Below are 22,161 nucleotides of genomic sequence, written 5' to 3'. Positions count from 1 at the left end.
CAATTGCATTCTATAGAACCGTTTAATAGATCAGATTAACAAAACACAAAGTTGCTATACAAATATATCATCATCATCAGAGGGAGACTTTGTACAAAAGTCGATTGCTTGGGTACCTCTGTCCCATTCGTGTTTCAACCGTGAAGCAGTTATGTTTGCATGGCTGTGTTTCGGTTTGAAGGGTGGAATATGGCGTGAATTTACTGGGTACAGAGGAATAACACCTGAGTCCTCAGGAATGGCAACACATGGGGGGTATCATGAGCGAAACAGTATACTCTGTTATGTCCATGGTACTGCTCATGTCTATAGGCGACGGTTACCACTTTCTATCAGGTGGGCCGTCAGCTTGAATGCCATTCTAAGTTGTATAAAAAAAAATATTTCGACCGTTAACTACCCACTGTTGAATATAAGTCTTTTCCATAAGGGGAGTTTTTTCAGTAGTTGCCACGCTGGCAGGCAGGTTGGCAACCGCAGTTAGGCTTTTACCATTAAATTTCCTTAATCACCTCTTACGACATCCACAAGAAAGGAAGCAGTGGTCTATTCTATGCCGGGACCACACGGGCATATTTGCAAACCAATACACACAATTTTATTTATATCATGCATTTAAAGTATTTAATAACCAGCATAACTATTTCAGGAATCGAAACGCGCATTCTTCTACAGTATCGTAACAGAAGGTGGCGATAAAGAGAAGTTGGAAGCGTTCGTGAACTTCTGCGAGGACGCCATCTTTGAAATGACCCATGCATCCAGCCTCATGGCCGCTTCCGAAGAGTCTGCTGGGGGACCCAAGAATAGAGAGGCCAGCTACATGTACATGGGAGATGATGATGATGAAAGGTGATGAAAACTTTAGACAGTAGTCTAGTAGCCATAATATAAGATCGACTTAGTAATACGTCCAGTAATATTAACAAGTCAAATAAAACAGTTTTATCTTTTTATCAAAGCTAACGGTTCACAGATAGTCATTCATTGTCATTCTTGATCCTGAGGACTGTACTGTTATGCCTCTATGCCCTGTATTTCCAGCCACATCCCACCTTTCAAACCGAAACGATCAAGCAAGTACAGCTCATACAGGGACAGGGGTACCCGAGTAAACGACTTTGTACCAAATATCTCCCTGTCATCATATCATTATCATACCAGCCTTTAACTGTCCATTGCTGAACATAAGCTTCCCCCTCAGGGGGTGTTGCCAATAGTTGCTACGCTTGGCAGGCGGTTTGGCAACCGCAATTAGGTCTTATTTAAGTAGGACGCTGCTGTCCCTCTCTCGCCCTCTATTAGTAGCCTTTTATGACCCCCACAGATAAGATTGATCACTATTCTATCAATACCGATTTCTTTCAGAGCTGGCAAAGACCCCTTCCGACGTGGCCTCCAATCGGTAAAGGATGGATTCGCCACAGCATTCTCGTCTTTATCGCCTTCAAACATAAAGGCTAAAATCGCCGATCTACACCAAATGCCTCCAGCGGAACTGGCCGTTGGTTTCTTTAAAATGTTCTTCTACATGTTCTACTATTTGGGATACGGTGCGTTGGTCGTCATTAGGTGAGTTTCAACTTTATTACGTGCGTGTAAAATGCTTTTTCGATTGGGATTATTTTTGTATTATTGTTGTTCTAGTTATTAGATATCGATATTTTGGAATTACTAATGGGTTCGAGACCCATGATATTATGTATATGTAAATAATTAGGTGTTCTTGCAGTATTTCTACCTGTTGAATAAGTGTATATTATTTTTTCAATGATGGTGTAACTTTCAAAGCACGAGTATGTAATTTCGAGTAAGTTTGAACTGTATTAACGCTATAAATGGCAACAAGTTTCAAATTAAAAATTAATGAACAATATAATAAAAAAAAAAATAGTACAATTCTAAATCTAAAAGTACCTAAACATTTACTCATAGAACTGTTTATATTAATTAATATCGTGAAACAAGTTTAATTAAATAAAAATAACTGAACTCTTTTTCTGAACCGCAGAACCATCAAAGCATGCCCACACATATTTATGCTTTATATCATAATTTAATAAACTTTTACTTCACCATAAAAAATACAGAAATAATCGTCAAATATAACATGAATAGAAATCTTATATTGCTTATCTGTACAATTGATAAGAAATACTTGTATCTTATTAAATGATTTTATTTATTTCACGCAACATAACGTTGGTGCACAGTCATTGGTAATGGCATCAATATACAATATATTTCATGTCATCGATGTATTTTAATTTTATTATAGAATTGTTATTGTGACGTCTTTTATTTTTGTTAGGTCTCTACTAATATTTGTTTATTTAATTTGTATCCACTTACGATGTTTACCGGTATTATATAACAATTCCGGGACTATCAGTATTAGGCTCGGATCCAATGGACAGAACCTCTAGACAAGTGGCAAGCGAATCCATCGATAGACTTGACATCACTAGCGAGTCCGTAAGTTGGAATAAGACATCCGACATTACTATCTCATTCTATCTCACTCTATCTCACGAATTCGCTAAGGATGTCGATTCCATTGATGAATTTGTTTGCCACTTGTCTAAATGATCAGGTTAGGCCGCGCTACAATAGTTGGCACGGATCTACTCGTATGAGTTGGTTGTTGTAAAAATAAATTATTCAAATATCCTTAAAAGTAAAAGAAGTCATTTGACAACTGACATATTGTTTGTTATATTTCTCTATATTGTGCTAAATATTAAACAAAAATAATTAAGATTGTGCTCCACAAGAAAACTGACATTTAATTGTATTAAATTTTTTTTTAAAGACAGTAATTTAACGAGTTTAGAATCGATAATGAAAAAAATATAGCCTCGATGCTTTCTTGTCGTAGCGCGGCCTTGCCTATTACAAATTGAGGTCGTAGGACTTGAGCTTTATATAATAGACTATCTTTAGCCAGTTGGCTTATAGTTAGCTAAAAGCTAAAGTCATTGCACCCCTTTTGTTTCTAAAAAGCTCTTATAGTATTTTTATTATTTATATTAATAATATAAAAAAAAAAAACAAAATGAAAAAAGTTACAAAAAAACTAAGTTTTACATTTATTTGGATTGATGACACGTGTTATTTCAATTAGAAATACTCATTATATTTGAATATAATTTTATATATAGTAATATCCTAATTGGTATTAGAAAAAAAGAATATTTTTTCTACTCTTTCACTTTTTCTATCTACTGGACACTTTTTCTTTATACTGTAAATAATTTGTGTAAGTAATAGATTTCTACTTGGCCCAATCAATAGGAAATCTAAACGAACTATAAAAAATAGGTTTAGATTCGGCGAATAAAAAATTTATGCGAGCACGTTATGTAATAATATTATATACACATGAAAAACAGATTAATTTACTATCTTCTCCCTTGTAAAGTTACTCAAAAATCTGATAAGGGTTAAAGATTAGGTGCCCACACATATATGTACTTCAAAAACAAATATTAATTTTCATATAAAATTGTACATCTTAAGCCCAAGTGGAATGCTATTGCATACACAATATTTTCTTCCTCCTTACTACTATAACTATTCTATCTTTAACATTTAAACAATTTTGCACTCTTATATTAGCTAGGAGCCACATAGAAAAGTAAATCGAATATTAAACTTAATAATATATAACTATTTATGTATAAATGGTATTGTCCAAAATTTCATAAGCATACTTTGTTTTTTAATTGCAAAAATAACCTGATTGACATTTTTTATAATAATCAAGCATTCTCAATAAAATACATATAAGTCTAAAGCTAAACGTAACACAATCTGGCTCTCTAGACAAGTGGCAAGCGAATCCATCGATGGAATCGACGTCGCTAACAAGTCCGTGAGATAGAATGAGATAGCAACGTCGGATGTATCATTCCGACTCATGGACTCGCTTCTGATACCGGTTCCATCGATGGATTCGCTTGCCACTTGTCTAGAGGGGCTGCGTCGTTACGAGCGTTTACCATACCATACCATACCATAACGGTAACAATATTAATGCCTCTATTTCATTAGTAATTACCACCATGACAATTTTTTTTTATTAATATTCTTTATTTTTTAATCTGGTCATTTTTACAATTAAAATGCAATGTAGGCTTACTTTTACAATACAATCAATAATATATTTACAAATATTTCTTGTAAAGGTACATATTTGGCGTGCTCCTTGGGTTGATGAGGGGTCCTCAGACGGAGGAGGTGCCTCCGGAACCAACTGAGGAAGAGAAAATCGGTCAGTTGAAGCACAAGTTGCTCGCAAGTCAAAGTAAGGCACAATACACGCACAGGTACCGACGTGTGAAGCTTCGGCTGTTGCGTTTGGTCACTGGACTTTAGTATTTATTTATTTGAAATTTAGTATTTGGAAAAAATACGTTTCATTTGGAAAATTACTTCTTTCATCAAGAATTGTTTACTTGATGATGTAAATAAATTAATGCTCCATATAAATAATATAACTTTTAATATCAAATATGACCATTTAATATTATAATGTTTTAGAAATTTTACCACAACACATTAACTCATTTTTGATTTTAAATATTTTCGAATTTCACCTAAAATAGTAGCAATAAAAACCCTTTTAAAAATCTATTTAATTAAAGCAAAAAAAAATATCTAGGTGCTTTACTGAAATTCTAAGAGCTTATAAAAAATAATATCCATCTAACCTAGTTATTTGTTTAGAATTATTTTGTTTAATTCCGCTACCATTAGTATGTGTGTGGCTGCCAACGCTTGCAGATTGATCACCACTGTAGTAATAGTGATTGTCAATCTTCTAGTGTTCCAGAAGTTCCACAACCTTCCATATTAGCCCTCAATCTCCGGCTATCTATCAAATAACCAGTGATATGTACTTTCTTAAGAGAACACCTATTTCAGTATAATACCTACCTAACCTATTGTTTACAAAAAAAATAGAATATCTTCAAATTATTTTTATACATATATCTGTCAATACCATGGAAAGCCTAGAATACTCCCACGAACGCTCAGGTTATGAAATGAGTTCTCTGTCGAGTTTTTTCCAAGAGACTACAGCATGGGGTTCTTAAAGAGATATCTTCAGGGTCGGTAACGCAAGCGTTCATAGGCTACGGTAACCGCTTACCATTAGGTGGGCTGTATGCTTGTTTGCCACCGCAGTAGTATAAAAAAATACACGACGCCATCCATAACACCACTAATGAATTACCAATTTTTCACATATAAAAGCTAAGTTTAGATATTGTAGGTATTGTAACAATTTACAACAAATATTTCTTGGAAATAATCATAATGTAAAAATATCGTACGAAAGAAAGTCCATAAAGTGATCAAACGCAAACACATCATCAACAAAAACTAAACCGCCAAACGCAGGTTTAACAATGTAACATTTAATGTTAATTTTCCAAATTACTGTAAGTGAAGTGTAACACATCGTGTAACATTCGTAACGCTGTCGTAACATAAATCTGCTTTTGGATGTTAATACTGCAGGTAACATTAAGAGGCTGGCCTTGCTCAAAATTTTAATATCGTGATATCTTATTAAATTCTGTGGTTCTTCGTTTATTTATTAATTTGGTGTAGAAATCTAAGTTAATGTTGACTAGTATTCTCTCCAGTACAAAAAAACAGAAAATTAAACATTTTTATTTTTATTAATTTTACTTAATTTGGACGGTATGATTTGAATCTGATATCATTATCGGAATTTGATATAATATTTATAAATTTAAGAGGAATTTTGGAATTACTAGCATAATATAATTTTAATTTAAATTTAATTTTAGAGAAAATCATAGTATACCTAATCGTAACATTTTTAAAATTTGTAAATTATATTTTAATATTCTTTTATGATTAAAAAAACATTGTAATCAGAGGAATTTAGCCTACATCTTCTACGTCGTATCGGCTCAATATCCATTACATGCATAAGTATTTTCATTTAAAGTTTATTATTTATGGCATATTATAGTTTTTAAAAATATTCTCTTATTGGTACATAAATATAGTATTAATTAAAACTTACGCATTGCTTAAATGATTCTAATAATTCAATTATTGAGCAGGCCAACTTATGAAACGGGTTTTTCTAAATTAATTTCAGACTGGATTATGCTCCAGATATTCACTATTTTGGTTCTTATTACACAGTGTTTAGAAGTTCTAAATCAAGTATGATTGTTTAGTTCATAAAAAAAACTACAAGATTTAATATGACGTAACGACGTTACTATTTTTAACAAGGGCGGCCTCTTAAGCTATTTACACATTCACACTTACTTGACAATTTCGATCAAGTAACTCAGTCATATGTGCAAACAGCTTTAATTTCCAATCGACTACACACTAAAATACATAAAAATCTGTGTTGTTATGTATGCATAACGATGTCAAAATAATTTTGTATGTACATAATTATAATATGTCCTGTCGATGTCATGTCTTAATGTTCTATGTGTAATAACAAATTATTTGATAAAATTGCCTTCCTCATATACAAATATTATATGTATTGCCCTTGTAAAAAAGATATACAGTAATTATTAGGTTAGAGTGGGCTTATAAAGAGATCTCTTGCAGCTAATCTAATGCAGTGCCTATAATATTACCTAAATAGAATCGTAATTTTCATCTCAAAATAATCTGCCTACTCAATATAGGACCTGCAGTGAATATATAGTTTCTATAACAATAACTATTAATGGGCCAAATAACTTTCTGCTCACTGGTCAACATCAACGATTTCAAAAGATTCAAATGATCATGAGTTTGGATATTTATCGGAATATCATATTCTTAATATGAATTTCCGATAAAATATGATTAAATTGTGTATTCTATGATTACCCTACTGATCTATGGTCAGAATCTATTCTTTACTAAAAAATGAATAATCGAAATTGTAGTACAGTACCAAGGGCAGATCCAGCTTTAGCGCCAGGAGGGGGTTACATAGTCGTGGTCAAGTCAAGAACTTATAATTTAATTTTGATAACAATATATATAAATAAAATCATTATGTTCAATTAGTGGTCCTGGAACCAGCTCAGCGGGGGAGGGGGGGGGGGGGATCCTGGATCCGCCATTGTACAGTACCTACCTAAGGATAGACATATTCTCTATCTGCTATTAATCGGATTATTATAGATATATTTATTTATATAGATGGAACTCATAAGAAACATTTTCCAAGTAACACCTGTATAGAGGATATATTTAAATGACTATATCAAAATTTTTATGAATGTCGCCATTATAAAAGGCACCTATTTTCAAAATTAAAAGTTTTTAAGACCAGTGGTTTAGATTTTATGTACCTCAATTAATCAGAATAAGTTTTATTACTGCACAAATTTTGAGTTGTTTTTTTATGAATATAGGTCCAACAAGACATCTGCCAGCATTACCACCGGCCGATGATACAGGACAAATGCAAGTTCAAGCGTTTGGTCTCGATATCACTAAAGAAGACAACGGCCAGTAAGTGTCATTTGGAAATATTGCTTCTTTTTATATATTGAAACTAGTAATCAATGTAATTAATCTAGTTGAAAGTAAATCGTGCTTCCAATTTCCATAACATAAGGAAGTTAAAATTTTACCTTTTCCGTTATGTGTCTGTTAAATAATTCGTTCGCTACCTATTAATTATTTTACAATCTTTTAAAAAATCAGTAAAGAATCTTTCCTTGTCGTTTTATGTCTGTTAAGTAAATCGATAGCTGTCTAATAATTTATCATTGTTAAAAAATCAATGACGAACCTATCTGTATTGAATTGTGTTTGTGACAAACTCAGTTTAACACAATCTAAGTTCGTAGCGAACTGAACAAATTAACTAACAAATTAAATAATAGGTTTTCTTTTAACGGATGATAATGAAACGGTAAACTCACCGGTATACACTGGTGGGGCACCAGTAAGCGATAATAGGTGAAGAAAAATAGGTTAGGTAGCCCATCGCGACAAATTTACCAATAAATCAATCACGGTGGTTTGCAGGGGGAACCGCGAGGAGGTCGAACTTATAGAGCAATATAACTGAGCAATATTGCTTAATATTGAGCAATATTGCTAGTAATAAAGTTGCCAATCCCTATTACTAACAATCCCTTTTGCCCTCTAAATAATAGGTTATGTGCTTACTTTAGAGAAATGGCGACTTGTAATCGGTTTTCTTGTTTAGATGATGTTGAGTCCTTACCTAATAAGAATTAAAAAAATATTAAAACTAATCAATCTCTCTTTGATGTACTTAACTGGAAACTCAATTCTGATCAGGATCCAAGTGAAACCGCACGAGTCTCCCAGTACGTCTACACCGTCATCGGGTGAAGAAGCGGATGTGTCGCTCGATGAAGGAGTCGAGCACACTGAGGAGCAACGACCGCCTTCGCTCATCGACTTACTGGGGTTTGTATCTTAAATACTCTTAGACGTCAATAAGACGTCACTTTTAGGTCACGACCTAAAAATGACTAAGAATAGTAACGTAATTTAAAGTTGCAAATATCTTACTGGAGTTTGTATATTAAATATTCCCAGACCATTTTAGAGTCGTTAAAACATTATTTTTAGTTATTTTCAATCGGTAGCTGAAAATGGCGTTTTTTTAGAGTTTTAGATATCGCTTTTTTTTTTTGTTATAAATTGTGATGGAATTGTAACCCCACCTATGTTATCGGCATACACTGACGAAGTACAAATGAAAGAAAATAGACGAGGATAAAGTGAGATCATTTAGCTCGTCTGACCTAACATCATCCTCACCTAAATCTCTGATTAGATCACCTAAATTCTCAACTAAATCTGTACCAGTACTCGGGTATACCTGATATTATACTTGAAGGGCTTCCGCTAAAAATCAATGCATTAAGTGCACATCGTCATGACTCTGCATTCTGCCAAATGGACTACACTTTCTTTATATCAATTCTAAATTGTAACGGCATTAGAATTATATTATATTAGAATCTTATGAATATATTATATATATCTTATAATATATATTAAATATACATAGTTTGGTATCTAAATTACATAAAAAAAATCATACTGCTACGTATTTCATGGCAAACAAGTATACAGCCCACCTGATGGTAAGCGGTTACCGTAACCTATGAATACATGCAATACTAAAGGCATTACGGGCGCATTGCCTACCCTAAAGAAACCTCTTTATTCCGTAAAATAATGTTTAAAATAATAATTTTTTTTCCTACTAATATAGTGGTGAACAAGCTAAGAAACAGGCGCAAGAAAGGATGGAAGCACAAGCAGCGCAACAGGCTGCCATGTCGGCCATAGAAGCGGAGAGCAAAAAGGTATTCTCATATACTTATATATATAGGTATAGGTACATATGTATAGGTAACTTTTGTTTAATTGGTGAAAATGAAATGGTAACCTCACCTGTGCTATTGGTATATGCTGGCGGGGCACCAGTGTGAGTTGATACATGAAAATCAAAGCATGTCAGTTAGTTCATCGTGACAAATTCCACAAGAATTAACTTCAACGATAAATATTTTACAGATGTTATCTTGCGGAAGTCCATATCACTGGTTATTTCATAAGAATTATTTTGTTTAATTCCGCTACCAATAGTATGTGTGTGTTGGCAGTCACACACATACCTACTAATGGTAGCGAAATTAAACAAAATAATTCTAATCAAATAACCAATCACAACGGTTTCCAGAGAAAACTGTGTAGAGGTCGATTTCATAGGATATATTGCTAGCAATGAAGATGTTAGGCTCCATTGTTAACTATCCCTTTTTCTCGTATTTAAGTTAGTGGACACCAAGAATTTAATGAACTGTTTGTTTGCCATTTCGGACTTGAATTCAGCCGGATTTTTTCTTCGATGTGAATGCAAGAAATGTATGTAAGAATACAGGCCTTTTGTCCTTCAGTTCTCTCTGCCTATCCTTTATTTTTACTGAGTACTATTTTCACGTAAGGCCATTGTTTTAGGTAAAAATAGATTTGTCAATCAAATTTTTATCACTTTATTTTTATCTCACATTAATATATACATGAATGTATTCAGCTTAAATATTATTTTTATGCCAATTTTCATTATTATGCCACCTAAAGTTTTATAATTTTATATGCAAATTTTATTTAAATTGTGAATAGTATATACGTTTATAACTATAAAAAAAATTATTCAAACAATTTGACAAGGTTTCATATATATATATATATATATATATATATATATTACTAGTTTAAGCTTAAAAATATTTATCAAACGAGCATAGAAATTTAATCACAATTTAGTAAGCTTCATTCATAATTCATGTTAACGCAGCGAGGATATTGTCGAAAGAAAGTAAGTCATTGTTGTTTTTCATATAAGCATTTGTGTTATATATATATATATATTTTTTTTCATTATAAAACTAATAATCAGGCATATGACTCAACTAATGATAAACAGGTTACCATAACTATAAAAACTTTGGATATTGACATAACATTAGATGGTATCTCTCAAAAATCTCGGTGCGGAATATTTTATTTACATGCCGTGAGGTCCCGACGTAGAATGGGCCAACCTTTCCTTTCTCGTGGTTGTCATAAGAGGGGACTAAGGGAACTTAATGACAGAGGCTAAGGAGACTTAATGGCTCTTGAAATATCATCATCATCAGCATATCAGCCGTTTACTATCCACTGTTGAACATAGGTCTCCACCTGTTGGGGGATTTTGCAAATAGTCGCCAAGCTTGGTAGGCGAGTGGTGGAGATCCTTTTGGGAAAAACCTATATTCAGCAGCAGACAGTTACTGGCTGATATGATAATGATAACACGATAATCTTTTACATAGTTACGATCTGATAGTCTACCTGATTGAAAGTAATAACTCGCCTACAAATATGGGCAGCACAATAAATATCTTAAAGTCTTAGATCATATAGATAGAGCATCGAACCTCAAAAACGGGTTAACTTTTGTCAGTTAATACTCAAATTAGCTAACTAGTTTTTTTTTTAGTATTCTATATATTTACGCATAAAATGTATAATATAATAAAATTAGATACAATTAGCTGACTTGTTTTATTTTTTATTAATGTTTTATATACTTACGCACACAATGTATCTTAATATATCTATATTTAATTACTTAATAAATAAAATTAATTTTTATGCATTAATAATTTGCAGAATTTATAAGACAAAATAAATACAGAAGTTATAAAGAAATCATTCATAACTATTGATCACGCAAAATTGTATGAAGTAGTTGATCCGTTTTTCTCGAAGCATTTCTATGAAGACACTATCTATATAATCTAAACTTGTACTACAACCGTTACTTACTTACTTACCGTTACCGTTTCACTCATTATACTCTTCATACATTGCCATTCCTAAGAACTAAGGTGTTATTATTCCTTACCCTGTAATGTTACTACCATATCCCATCCTTTAAGAGTACCTGACTATTTTTGTTTATAGGCGGTGCAAGGACCAGCCCCATCGGCCTTATCCCAGGTCGATTTCTCGCAGTACACTCGCCGCGCTGTTTCCTTCCTCGCACGCAACTTCTACAACCTGAAGTACGTCGCTCTTGTTCTGGCCTTCTGCATCAACTTCGTGCTGCTGTTCTATAAGGTAAGTCAGTATGTATACCTAATCATACTTTATTGCTGAGTTCATGTGTTTTTTTTTTTATTATTTATTAACATCAGCTAAAATATCCTAGAAAGTTTTTTTAGATGGTTTACGACTGTTCTTTAGGCCGCCTAAGAGCAAGGGTCTTATTCAGTAGAGAACAATTAATGGCTGAAATATGAATGATGATATAATTTTACCTACTGTTTTATATTGTATATTTCTAACACAATTTGTTATAAAGAATGTGCTCAAGTCAAACATAGTTACCAATTGCGTAAATTTTGTCTTAATACCAGTTAAAATGAAAATTTCTGCTTGAATTTAAAAAAATTAAAAGAAAATTAAACAAAAATCTTTATGTTTTAACTAGGATCTTGATGAAAAACGGTATTTCTATAATTACTACGCGTTTATATCTTAAAATACGAAATCCTAAAAATATCCATTATTGAATGAATGCAATTTTACGTCAACGTTATATATATTTGACCATACTCTACTGAAGCAATTTTTTGCAGGTATCGACCCTGGACGCCGAAGAAGGCGGTGAAGGATCCGGTCTGGCCGACATCATTGCTGGTTCAGGATCAGGACAAGGCTCTGGCAGTGGTGATGGTAAACATTTAACAAAAATAATTGTCTGTAGCTTATACAGGAAAATGGGCTACAACCCTCTAGAAGGGAAATGGACCTGTGATTATTGAAAGACACCTGAAAGATATAATCATTGGATGTAATTTTTATTTATGATAAATTGATTACTGTATTCTTTTGGAGGGAACAATAATGAGTCAATCTGCATTAGTTGAGCGATGTTGAGAAAAGTATATATCCTAAAATCCATAGGACATTTAGTAAAATGGATCTGTTTTCTAATCATTTCGATAAGAACGTTTTTACTATCTTTACCGTTAATATGTTTTCTGCGCTTATTGATGGATGTAAGAAAATTGTAGCAAAATAATGATGTTCGTTTAACTATGAAGCAACAATGCGCGCATTGTTGTTCGATTTAATCGGTAGTCCAAGTAAACAGGTAGATAAGTTGTTAGTGTAAACATTCACACAAGAGGTATGACCCCAAAAATATACATAACGCATTCACTGCTGCATGACACAAATATAGGAAAGACTACACAAAACATATTGGTGATTAAGACCAATTGCCCAATTTCAGATGTAGTTATAAAGAAACGAAATGTTTCCCAGGTGGTAGCGGTGAATCAGGAGAGGATGACGATGGTCTAGAAGTGGTACATATAGACGAAGACTTCTTCTACATGGAACACGTGATCAAAGCAGCCGCTGTACTCCACTCAATCGTTTCCCTCGCTATACTCATTGGATACTACCATCTGAAGGTTAGTCGTTTTTACACATTGGATGTAAACTTTGCTAATTCATCCTCAGAGGGTACTTGATTAACGGTAAAAGAATCCTGTGTAAAGTAAGGTACATAGATTATTCGACCGGTATATTCATTAACCATTTTTAATCCAAATTCCTTCAGCCCTTTAGTAACAGAGTAAGCAGTAAGAAGTATTAAATAACTTGCCGTATGATCCGGGAATAGAATAGGCCACACCTTCCTTTCCGTAAACGTTATAAAAGGCGTTTACGGGAACTTAATAGTCGAAGCACGGGCAGCAGAGTCCCTCTTTAAATATTACCAAAGCCAGTGACGTACCAAAGCCAAAAACAGTGGACAGTTAACGGCTGATATAATAATGATGAAACAACAAATATTAATTAATTAAAAAAAAAAATACTTTAAAGAAAATGTTTCATTTCATCTTTGAAGAACACTGTGTCGTGATCTCTAGATCTAGATCTCTAGGTTAAGGATTTAATAGTTATTTTATCACAAGTTTCCTCACAATAAAAACCAACACAATTACAGGTGCCACTAGCGATCTTCAAACGCGAAAAGGAAATTGCTCGCAAACTGGAATTTGATGGTCTGTACATCGCTGAACAACCAGAAGACGACGATCTAAAGAGTCACTGGGACAAACTCGTCATATCTGCTAAGTTAGTAAAGTTATATTTGGTGGATTAATTAGCAATGTGCACTGTAAACTCAAACATCCAAATATATTTACAAATTTCTTTCTTTCTTTCTTTATTCTTTATTGTACACAAAAGGTTATTAAAATGTAAAAACAAACATAATAGTGCACAAAGGCGAGCTTATCTCCAATAGAGATTTCTTCCAGAAAACCCAATATGAGAAAACTGACAGTTCATTAGTAGTTAGTCATACATGTGTACCAATCGACTTAAATGTTATAGTAAAAATAAATAAAATAAAATGTCTTTATAATTGAAAAGACCAATAGGTGTAAATAAATAAATAAAAATATATATAAGTAAATACATATAAATAGATAGATATATATTATATATAATACACAAACATAATAAGTACGTACATCAGCATTGTGAGAGGTAATAATTCTTCAGACGTGATTTGAATTTCCACATTTAAATAAACAAGATGTCGATACTAGATATTTTCACACTTGGCGGAATTTGAGAGTCATATGTAAAAGTGAGAAGAGAACATTTTTAGAGTTTAAATGTTCGATTATTTGTCATTTTCGTAAACCTGAATACATATATTCATATCGTGCGGGAATCGAACCCCTATCAGGAGATACGACAGTGTGTTGAACAGTTACAATGTCACCGTCATCACTCACCCATATTTGCTGTAATTATATTAATTGTAAAATTTTCATTTCAGATCTTTCCCCGTAAACTATTGGGACAAGTTCGTGAAGAAAAAGGTCCGTGCCAAATACTCAGAGACGTATGACTTTGACAGTATATCCAACATGTTGGGCATGGAGAAGACTTCATTCTCCGCGCAAGAGGAAGAAGGGAATAAAGGACTTTTTCACTAGTAAGTACTTTTTCGTACAGCTTGTATTTTTTTAATGGATTAATATGAAATGGTAACTCGCCTGCGCTGTCGATATACGGGATGGAAGCAAGTCAGTTAGCCCATTATGACAAATTCATCAATAATTAACCGCGAAGGTTTTCAGGGGAACCGCGTAGAAATCGACCTGTTGGGGTATATTGCTAGCAATGGGGCTGTTAGGTCGTATTACTAATAATAATAGGCGACTGTTACCACTTCCCATCAGGTGGACTCCATTTTGTTTGCTATTCAAAGCACCATGAAGAATACATAGTCTCGAGAGCCTAATCCTAAATCCATCTTCTCCAGCATCATCAACATCGACTGGCGGTACCAGGTGTGGAAGGCAGGTGTGACGATCACGGACAACTCGTTCCTGTACTCGCTGTGGTACTTTTCATTCTCGGTGATGGGCAACTTCAATAACTTCTTCTTCGCCGCGCACTTGCTCGACGTCGCCGTTGGCTTCAAGACGCTACGTACCATCCTGCAGTCTGTCACACACAACGGGAAGCAGGTATGCTTAATTTATAACAGAAATCTGTTTGTATTGCACACTAGGTGTATACCCCGGCTATGCCTGTCATATTATGGTATTGAATACCCGATAACCATCCTAAAGATATGAGCTCACAAATGCAAAAAGATTTTTTTAAATTCTTTATTAGAATACTAGCTCAAAAGAATGCTAACGTACAGGTAATTAATTCGAATAGAAACTATATATCAGGGGGGGGTGGCCAACCGGACGATCGCGACTATTAGTATCGAATCCAGTCGTGGCAAGGCAAAAAATGTAATAATTTGCGAATCTAGCGGAAGATGCTCGGACGCAATGCTTACACTAATATAAATAAGTAGTTACTAAGAATAATTTTCAGTTTTATGTTTTCCCTCTTAATAGAAAAAAAAAAAAATACTACAATATTACACAACTGTGTACTGAACTATGTAGTTTCATTTGAGATTTCAAGAAGAATCTAATTGATAGATCGCACAGGGTTTCGTCAGTAAACAGTAGATCTTGGGTCTAGTCAAGTTGGCCACCCCTGGTCTATACCAATCGACGAAGTTCGTAGTAGAAAACCCCCGAAATTTCAACCAAAATTTTAGATTCCTACCTTCAGAACACTATATGACCTTGCGTTTCATTTCCAGCTGGTTTTAACAGTGATGCTGCTGACTATCATCGTATATATCTACACGGTGATCGCGTTCAACTTCTTCCGCAAGTTCTACGTGCAAGAAGAAGATGACGAGGTCAACAGGAACTGCCACGATATGCTCACGGTAAGCAAGGCATATGAACACTAGAACAAGCGTAATGGCCCTACGTAGATAAGGGACATTTTGCCTGTTAACCACTTAATGCGAGGGTTTTGTCTGTGACGTCAACTGGTGCACTGGCGCACGCACTAAATTCGAACGAGCATACAATAAATATACACTAAGCTCTATGAAATACAAACGGGCGAGAAGGTATCGCTCCAGATGAAAATATAAACATAATATTTATAAGTGGCGAGAGGTACTCGGGATAGCGCAAATCGGAACACATTTGATCCGCGAGAAAATCTCGTTCGAAATACTTAAGTGGTTAATAAAATTTTCCTTTACTCGCTTTTACCAGTGACTTCGTTCACATAATTGGGATATGTTCACTGAATGGAATAAAAGATAACCTGTGCATTAAAAAGTTGCAGAATTTATAAGACAAAATAAATATAGAAGTTATGAAGAAATTATTCATAACCATGTATCACGCAAAATTGTATGAAAAAGTTGACCCGCTTTTTTGGAAGTATTTGTATAGGGACACTCTTATCTATATAATCAATACAATTTAAATTTTTTTTTTGTTCATTTTTGGTGTGTTTATGTAATAATAAAAAAATAACTGTTATTTCGTAGTGCTTCGTATTCAACCTGTACAAAGGGGTAAGAGCGGGTGGCGGTATCGGTGATGAGCTGGAACCACCGGACGGTGATGACTCCGAGGTGTACCGCATCATTTTCGACATCTCCTTCTTCTTCTTCATCATCGTCATCCTGCTTGCTATCCTGCAGGGTGAGTACTGATTGTGATGGAGTGTATGAACCAATAGTAATAAAAGACAAAATTACTGTAACTAGTGTATGATGATCCTTCACTAGAAAATTGCTAGTAATGGGGGCAACTAACCCCGTTGCTAGCAATATACCCTGTCAGATCAACCTCCACGCGGTTCCTTCTGGAAACCATCAGGATTAATATTTGGTGCAGTGATTTATATAATCGTTTCTTTAGTTGCAAATGTTGCAGTAAATATTCGATGCTTGTTCGAAGTAATATATTTATTTATGAGAGATAGAAATTGTCAAAAACAGTGGTAAATTGCACGTGCAGTGTAACAATCAGATAGTCCAAGTTCGTCCTTGAAGTGTACAAATAAACCTTTTTCTAAAATAATATAGCAAAGAAAATTTTTTTTCAAGACAAGTATCAATGTAAGGCCTATTGATTAAAAAAAATTAAACTTATTTCAGAATGAAGATTTTATACACAAAATGAAAACCTAAATTGAACCTTTTCCTATTTGAAATCGCTTAAAAAGACACCACCAGGAAAAACTCTTTCGGTTAAATATGATTCAGCAAAATTTTTAAAATTATTTAAATATAGGTACCTGTAAAAATCGGAATATCTTCAATAAATGGTGATGATTGCCACAGGTTTGATCATCGACGCGTTCGGTGAACTCCGTGATCAACTGGAGTCTGTGAAGGAGGACATGGAGTCCAACTGCTTTATATGTGGCATCAATAAAGACTACTTTGATAAGGTAATTATATTAATATTACTAGACATATTACACAACGCCATCTAGTCACAAAGTAGACCTTTTACTGTGGACACTAGACAACTGATAGATAAGTATAGTTTTTTTTTTTTTTAATATTTCATTTTAAGCAATACAATTCTTGAATAAAATTATTTGTATAGTGTTGGAAATCATATAGGTATATTTACAACCAATTGTAGTAGTGGTAGCTGCGCTCTACCGAAGCATTTTCAAGTTTCAATGCAAATTATAGTTTTAAATTATTTTTATACAGAAGACATCAGACCCATTAAACGGCCAAAGAAATAACGCGAGGATCGTTGTCCCCAAAGATTGTCAAATCCAATCTTGACCTTTTCTTTTCTTTACAGTGATAGACATAATTTTAGACGTGTTCAGTGTATGATGTTCGTGCTCATGGGCAGAAAGGTAGATTAGGTTAAGTTTGATGAAAGGCACAAAAATGATCCTATTTTTATAAAATCCTCACATTTACCAACTCTCATTGGTAAATCCTAAGATTTGCTGGTAAAACTTAAGATTTACCAATGTACTGGCTTTTACAGTAACATTATACATCTCACACTAGGCTCTTAGAAAACATTTCGATTTAATTTAAACATTCCATTTGCAGGTACCCCACGGGTTCGATACGCACGTGCAGAGAGAGCACAATTTAGCGAACTACATGTTCTTTTTGATGCATCTCATCAATAAACCGGACACGGAGTATACAGGTACGATGCAGAATCTTATATTTTGGGTCTTCGTTACTCAATCATGTCATAACAGATGTACGGATTAAATGTTTGACACCTACATTGATCATACTGTAAATTTGAACATTGAGTAATTTTTAACCTAACTTGCGTGGAAAAATTTATAGAGTAGAGCTAATATAAGCTAAATTGTTTAACGTATAATACGTAAAACAAGAGTCAACTAAAATATCTAATAAACCCATCTAGGATTACAATTATATAGTAACAACTTTCCAGTCAAGAAATCAAAACATTAACCCTATTTTTAGGGAATGTTTTTCCTTGTAAACACTGAATAAATTGTTGCAAATATTTAAATAAAATTAACCATATCGGTTCAGCCAATTTCATTATTCAATTATTACCTGGCAGATATTTTCCTATTCGATTTTTTTTTCTATTACAGGTCAAGAGACGTTCGTATGGAATATGTACACACAGAGGTGCTGGGACTTCTTCCCTGTTGGTGACTGCTTTAGAAAACAATACGAGGACGTGATGGGAGAATAAATGTACATTGCATACCTAAGAAAAAAGAGCCAAATTGTATTTTGAAATCTATTTGTATGTAAATAAGATCTCAAATGAAATATTATTTCAAATATATGAAAAATTTTTAGGCAAATATTTGATAACTTCTATTTATCTAATCAGAAAATGACCTTAACCAAGGACACATAAAAATTTCACTATTCGAAATGTTAATAGAATTTTTTGATATTACCACTCTGTATGAATAAAAATACAAGCAGTAGGTACAATTCAAATAACTAGAAATGTAAAGAGTTGAAAACACCGTGCAATATTTAACGTAATTACATTTCTGTATTCTATTGTATTTTGCCATATATTATTTAAAACATAGTACAATTGTTTCAAATTTCAAATAAAAAATATATGTATTGCTCAAAAGTATAATACCAAAATTAGTTTACACACTCGTATGTGACAAAAATAAAACAGAAATAGCCAATAATGTTTTATTATTAAAAACATATTAATTCAGACAGGTTTTAAACTGAAGTTAATTTTTTTTTTATTTTAGTACAATTTTTGCACGCGAGTGTAATATAGGCCAACTATGGAAAATTTATTACACGACTTTGATTATCTTTTTTTTTTTGTAAAAATCTATATTAGAAACTTAATCGGTTGGGTCACAGATGTAGTGTTTACATAGTTTTATAAAGTGTTTTATTTTTTACGCATAAAGGATATATTTACACATAGACATATGGATATCCTTACATTGTACCTTTTTTGTGTAATATTTTGTAAAAAAAAAAGGCTATAAAAGCGTTGACAATATAAACAAAAGAAATAAAAGAGATGTATCGATATAGTTTTAGTGGTATATCTTTATTATTTTATTTACAAAACATACTGAACTATATTTTGATTCATATTCATATCTATGTGTAAATAATGTTATGTGTAAAAAAATAGAACCAATATAATTATAAAACTATGTAAACGTGTCAAAATATTTTTAAATAATAAATATAAAAATAAATGTGAACTAAGTTCAGAATATTTTGAACACTGATTTTATATCATTGTTTGAAACTTCATGAACAGAACTACTTTTAAAATCTAATAACTAATAGCATTTAAGTTTCGTACTTAAATAATTATTAGTTTAATAAAAAAAAAAACAAATTTATTAAACATATAAATATATATAAACGACGACTATCAAATATTTTTCCTATAATTAAATAAATAATTATACATAATTAAAAATTAAGGTGGCCTTTCCAAGTAAACTTTTCTATTTTAATTATTACGATATAGTTTATGTAAGATAATATAAATTGTTAATTAAATCTATTTAATTTATTAAGCACCTTTTATTCATTAATATTCCCTTTGTTGTTTTTGGATTAAAACTAATGTATAGAGGCCGGAGTCTCTTAATAACAGGGACTAATGACCTTTATTCTAACAATATACCTTTCACACGATCCCCTGGAAGATTTTTATAGTAGATGATGATGGAATGGCAACCTCGCCTGCGCTATCGGTAAACACTGGCAGGGTTACCAGTTAGTAATAATAGGTGAGAATAAAAAGACAGGTCAGTTAGCCCATCGTAATTAATACATCTGTGCGGGAAAGGGATTGTTAGTAATGGAGACTGAGAATCCAATTGCTAGCAATATACCCAACCAGGTCGACCTCCTCGCGGTTTCCCCTGGAAACTATCATGGTTAATTCCTGATGAATTCATTATGATAAAAAACGTAAAAATAAAACGAATTAATATTTATTTACAATTTATTTGCCGTTATAAAAAAATATATACATAATTTTAAAGTTTTACCCAACTGTTGATTGCATGGAATGTACGCTGAACATGACAACTTTATAATAAAAATTGAAATTCGAAATGACAATTTCATACTCTTTTAAACATCATGGTAGAAAAGTTTAAACTTTAAAACCCTCCTAATAGATGGGCGTGATTCTACTGTTTAAGAGTTTCCTCTTGTTGGTGCAACTAATGCATCTTCTTCCAGCCACCTCTATCCCAGGCCATATCTTTGACCTCCCTATACGACATGACACCTAGTGTTTCCTGTTAAGAATCATCTACTGTTAAGTAACATCAATATAATTTTAACACTTAAATTTCCAATACTTAGCTAATGCTGAAAACTGTTAATAAATACAGTATATTTATGTACAGGGGGTATATAAATAAAAAAAAATAATGTAAGTTCATGTACCTCTTTAACGTAGCTTATCAGTAGATTTTACTAAGTGAAGGATCATAATATTAATAATTTATATTTCGTACATTTTGGTCCATTAATAGTCCAGTAATAACTTATGACAAGTGTGTTATAAACTATACTAACTATTGGTAGCCATCTTTTTTTAGACAAACAAGCATACAGCCCACCTGAAGTGCTCGAAACATTGTTTTGCCAGTAAAAACAAAATTTTCCAAAATATGTCAATAAAAATCTTATTGCGTAGTTAACATTTTAATTCGTTCTAGAGCATTTTTTAAACAAACATTAATAAATATTGAAAACCGTTTATTTTTAGAAATATATTTTGATATTACGATCTCTTAACTAGAACTGATCACTATAGCACTAGACAAAAAGCCAGTCACATGAACTTTAACAAAGTAACAATTGAATCAACTAAGAGTAAATACCATATTTTAGGGTTCATCACAAACAATCAACTTGTCAAAGAGACGAAGATGCCTTTTGGGTGACTAGTATGTGTTATTACATTATCATACATATATAATTGCATCCACCAATTTATTAAGTAGTCATACACTATGAAACTCAAAATATTTTTTCTACTTCTTTTTATGCAACTTTGAATGGCATACAAGCTGACGGCCCACCTGATGGAAAGTGGTAACCATCGCCTATAGACATGAGCAGTACCATAGACATAACAGAGTATACTGTTTCGCCAATGATGCCTATGACATGCGTTGCCATTCCTGAGGACTCAGTTATTTCTCTGTACCCTGTAAAGTCACTGTCATATCCCACCCTTCAAACCTAAACACAGCTATGCGTTTGCATGGCTGTGTTTAGGTTTGAAGGCTGTGTTTACAGCTGTTTCACGGTTGAAACACGAATGAAACAGAGGTGCCCAAGCAAACGACTTTTGTACGAAGTCTCCCTCTGGTAAAATTGTCAATGTTCTTGAGGACTTGAAAGAATTGTCGAAATATATCTATTTTTTTTAATCTATTACTGTTTTAGTATTCCTAAATGCAGAAATAGGCATTAAAATAAGTTCAAATATATATATATATATATATATATATATATATATATATATATATATATATATATATATATATATATATATATATGTATGTATGTATGTATATATATACGGTATGTATGTATGTATATATATATATATATATATATATATATATATATATATATATATATATATGTATGTATGTATGTATATATATATATATATATATATATAT

General features: G+C 32.7%; 1 protein-coding gene across 50 annotated transcripts in view; it reads left to right on the top strand.

Annotated features, from left to right (window-relative positions):
• LOC113523215 (ryanodine receptor) overlaps positions 1 to 19,467 on the top strand; it is a 148,080-nt gene extending 128,613 nt beyond the window's left edge. For 23 of the 50 annotated variants that reach the window (XM_052891788.1, XM_052891782.1, XM_052891772.1 and 20 more), the window contains 18 exons: positions 650 to 852; positions 1,369 to 1,572; positions 4,188 to 4,306; positions 7,419 to 7,518; positions 8,320 to 8,451; positions 9,269 to 9,362; positions 10,358 to 10,378; positions 11,512 to 11,667; positions 12,189 to 12,285; positions 12,880 to 13,031; positions 13,571 to 13,701; positions 14,417 to 14,575; positions 14,906 to 15,113; positions 15,755 to 15,886; positions 16,508 to 16,664; positions 17,309 to 17,418; positions 18,053 to 18,155; positions 18,586 to 19,467. In XM_052891788.1, coding sequence (XP_052747748.1) covers positions 650 to 852; positions 1,369 to 1,572; positions 4,188 to 4,306; positions 7,419 to 7,518; positions 8,320 to 8,451; positions 9,269 to 9,362; positions 10,358 to 10,378; positions 11,512 to 11,667; positions 12,189 to 12,285; positions 12,880 to 13,031; positions 13,571 to 13,701; positions 14,417 to 14,575; positions 14,906 to 15,113; positions 15,755 to 15,886; positions 16,508 to 16,664; positions 17,309 to 17,418; positions 18,053 to 18,155; positions 18,586 to 18,689 — 2,382 coding nt within the window. In that variant the 3' untranslated portion in view covers positions 18,690 to 19,467. The remainder of the gene's footprint in view (positions 1 to 649; positions 853 to 1,368; positions 1,573 to 4,187; positions 4,307 to 7,418; positions 7,519 to 8,319; positions 8,452 to 9,268; positions 9,363 to 10,357; positions 10,379 to 11,511; positions 11,668 to 12,188; positions 12,286 to 12,879; positions 13,032 to 13,570; positions 13,702 to 14,416; positions 14,576 to 14,905; positions 15,114 to 15,754; positions 15,887 to 16,507; positions 16,665 to 17,308; positions 17,419 to 18,052; positions 18,156 to 18,585) is intronic. The other 27 variants (XM_031908307.2, XM_026909095.3, XM_031908290.2 and 24 more) reach the window with 3 other exon arrangements.
• The last annotated feature ends 2,694 nt before the right edge of the window (positions 19,468 to 22,161 follow it).

Source organism: Galleria mellonella, unplaced genomic scaffold (assembly GCF_026898425.1).
Source record: "Galleria mellonella isolate WM207_F2 unplaced genomic scaffold, CSIRO_AGI_GalMel_v1 utg146, whole genome shotgun sequence".
In the NCBI taxonomy this organism is placed as follows: domain Eukaryota; kingdom Metazoa; phylum Arthropoda; class Insecta; order Lepidoptera; family Pyralidae; genus Galleria; species Galleria mellonella.
The sequence above is the reverse complement of the archived record's forward strand: the minus strand, read 5'-3'. Positions and strand labels throughout refer to the sequence as shown.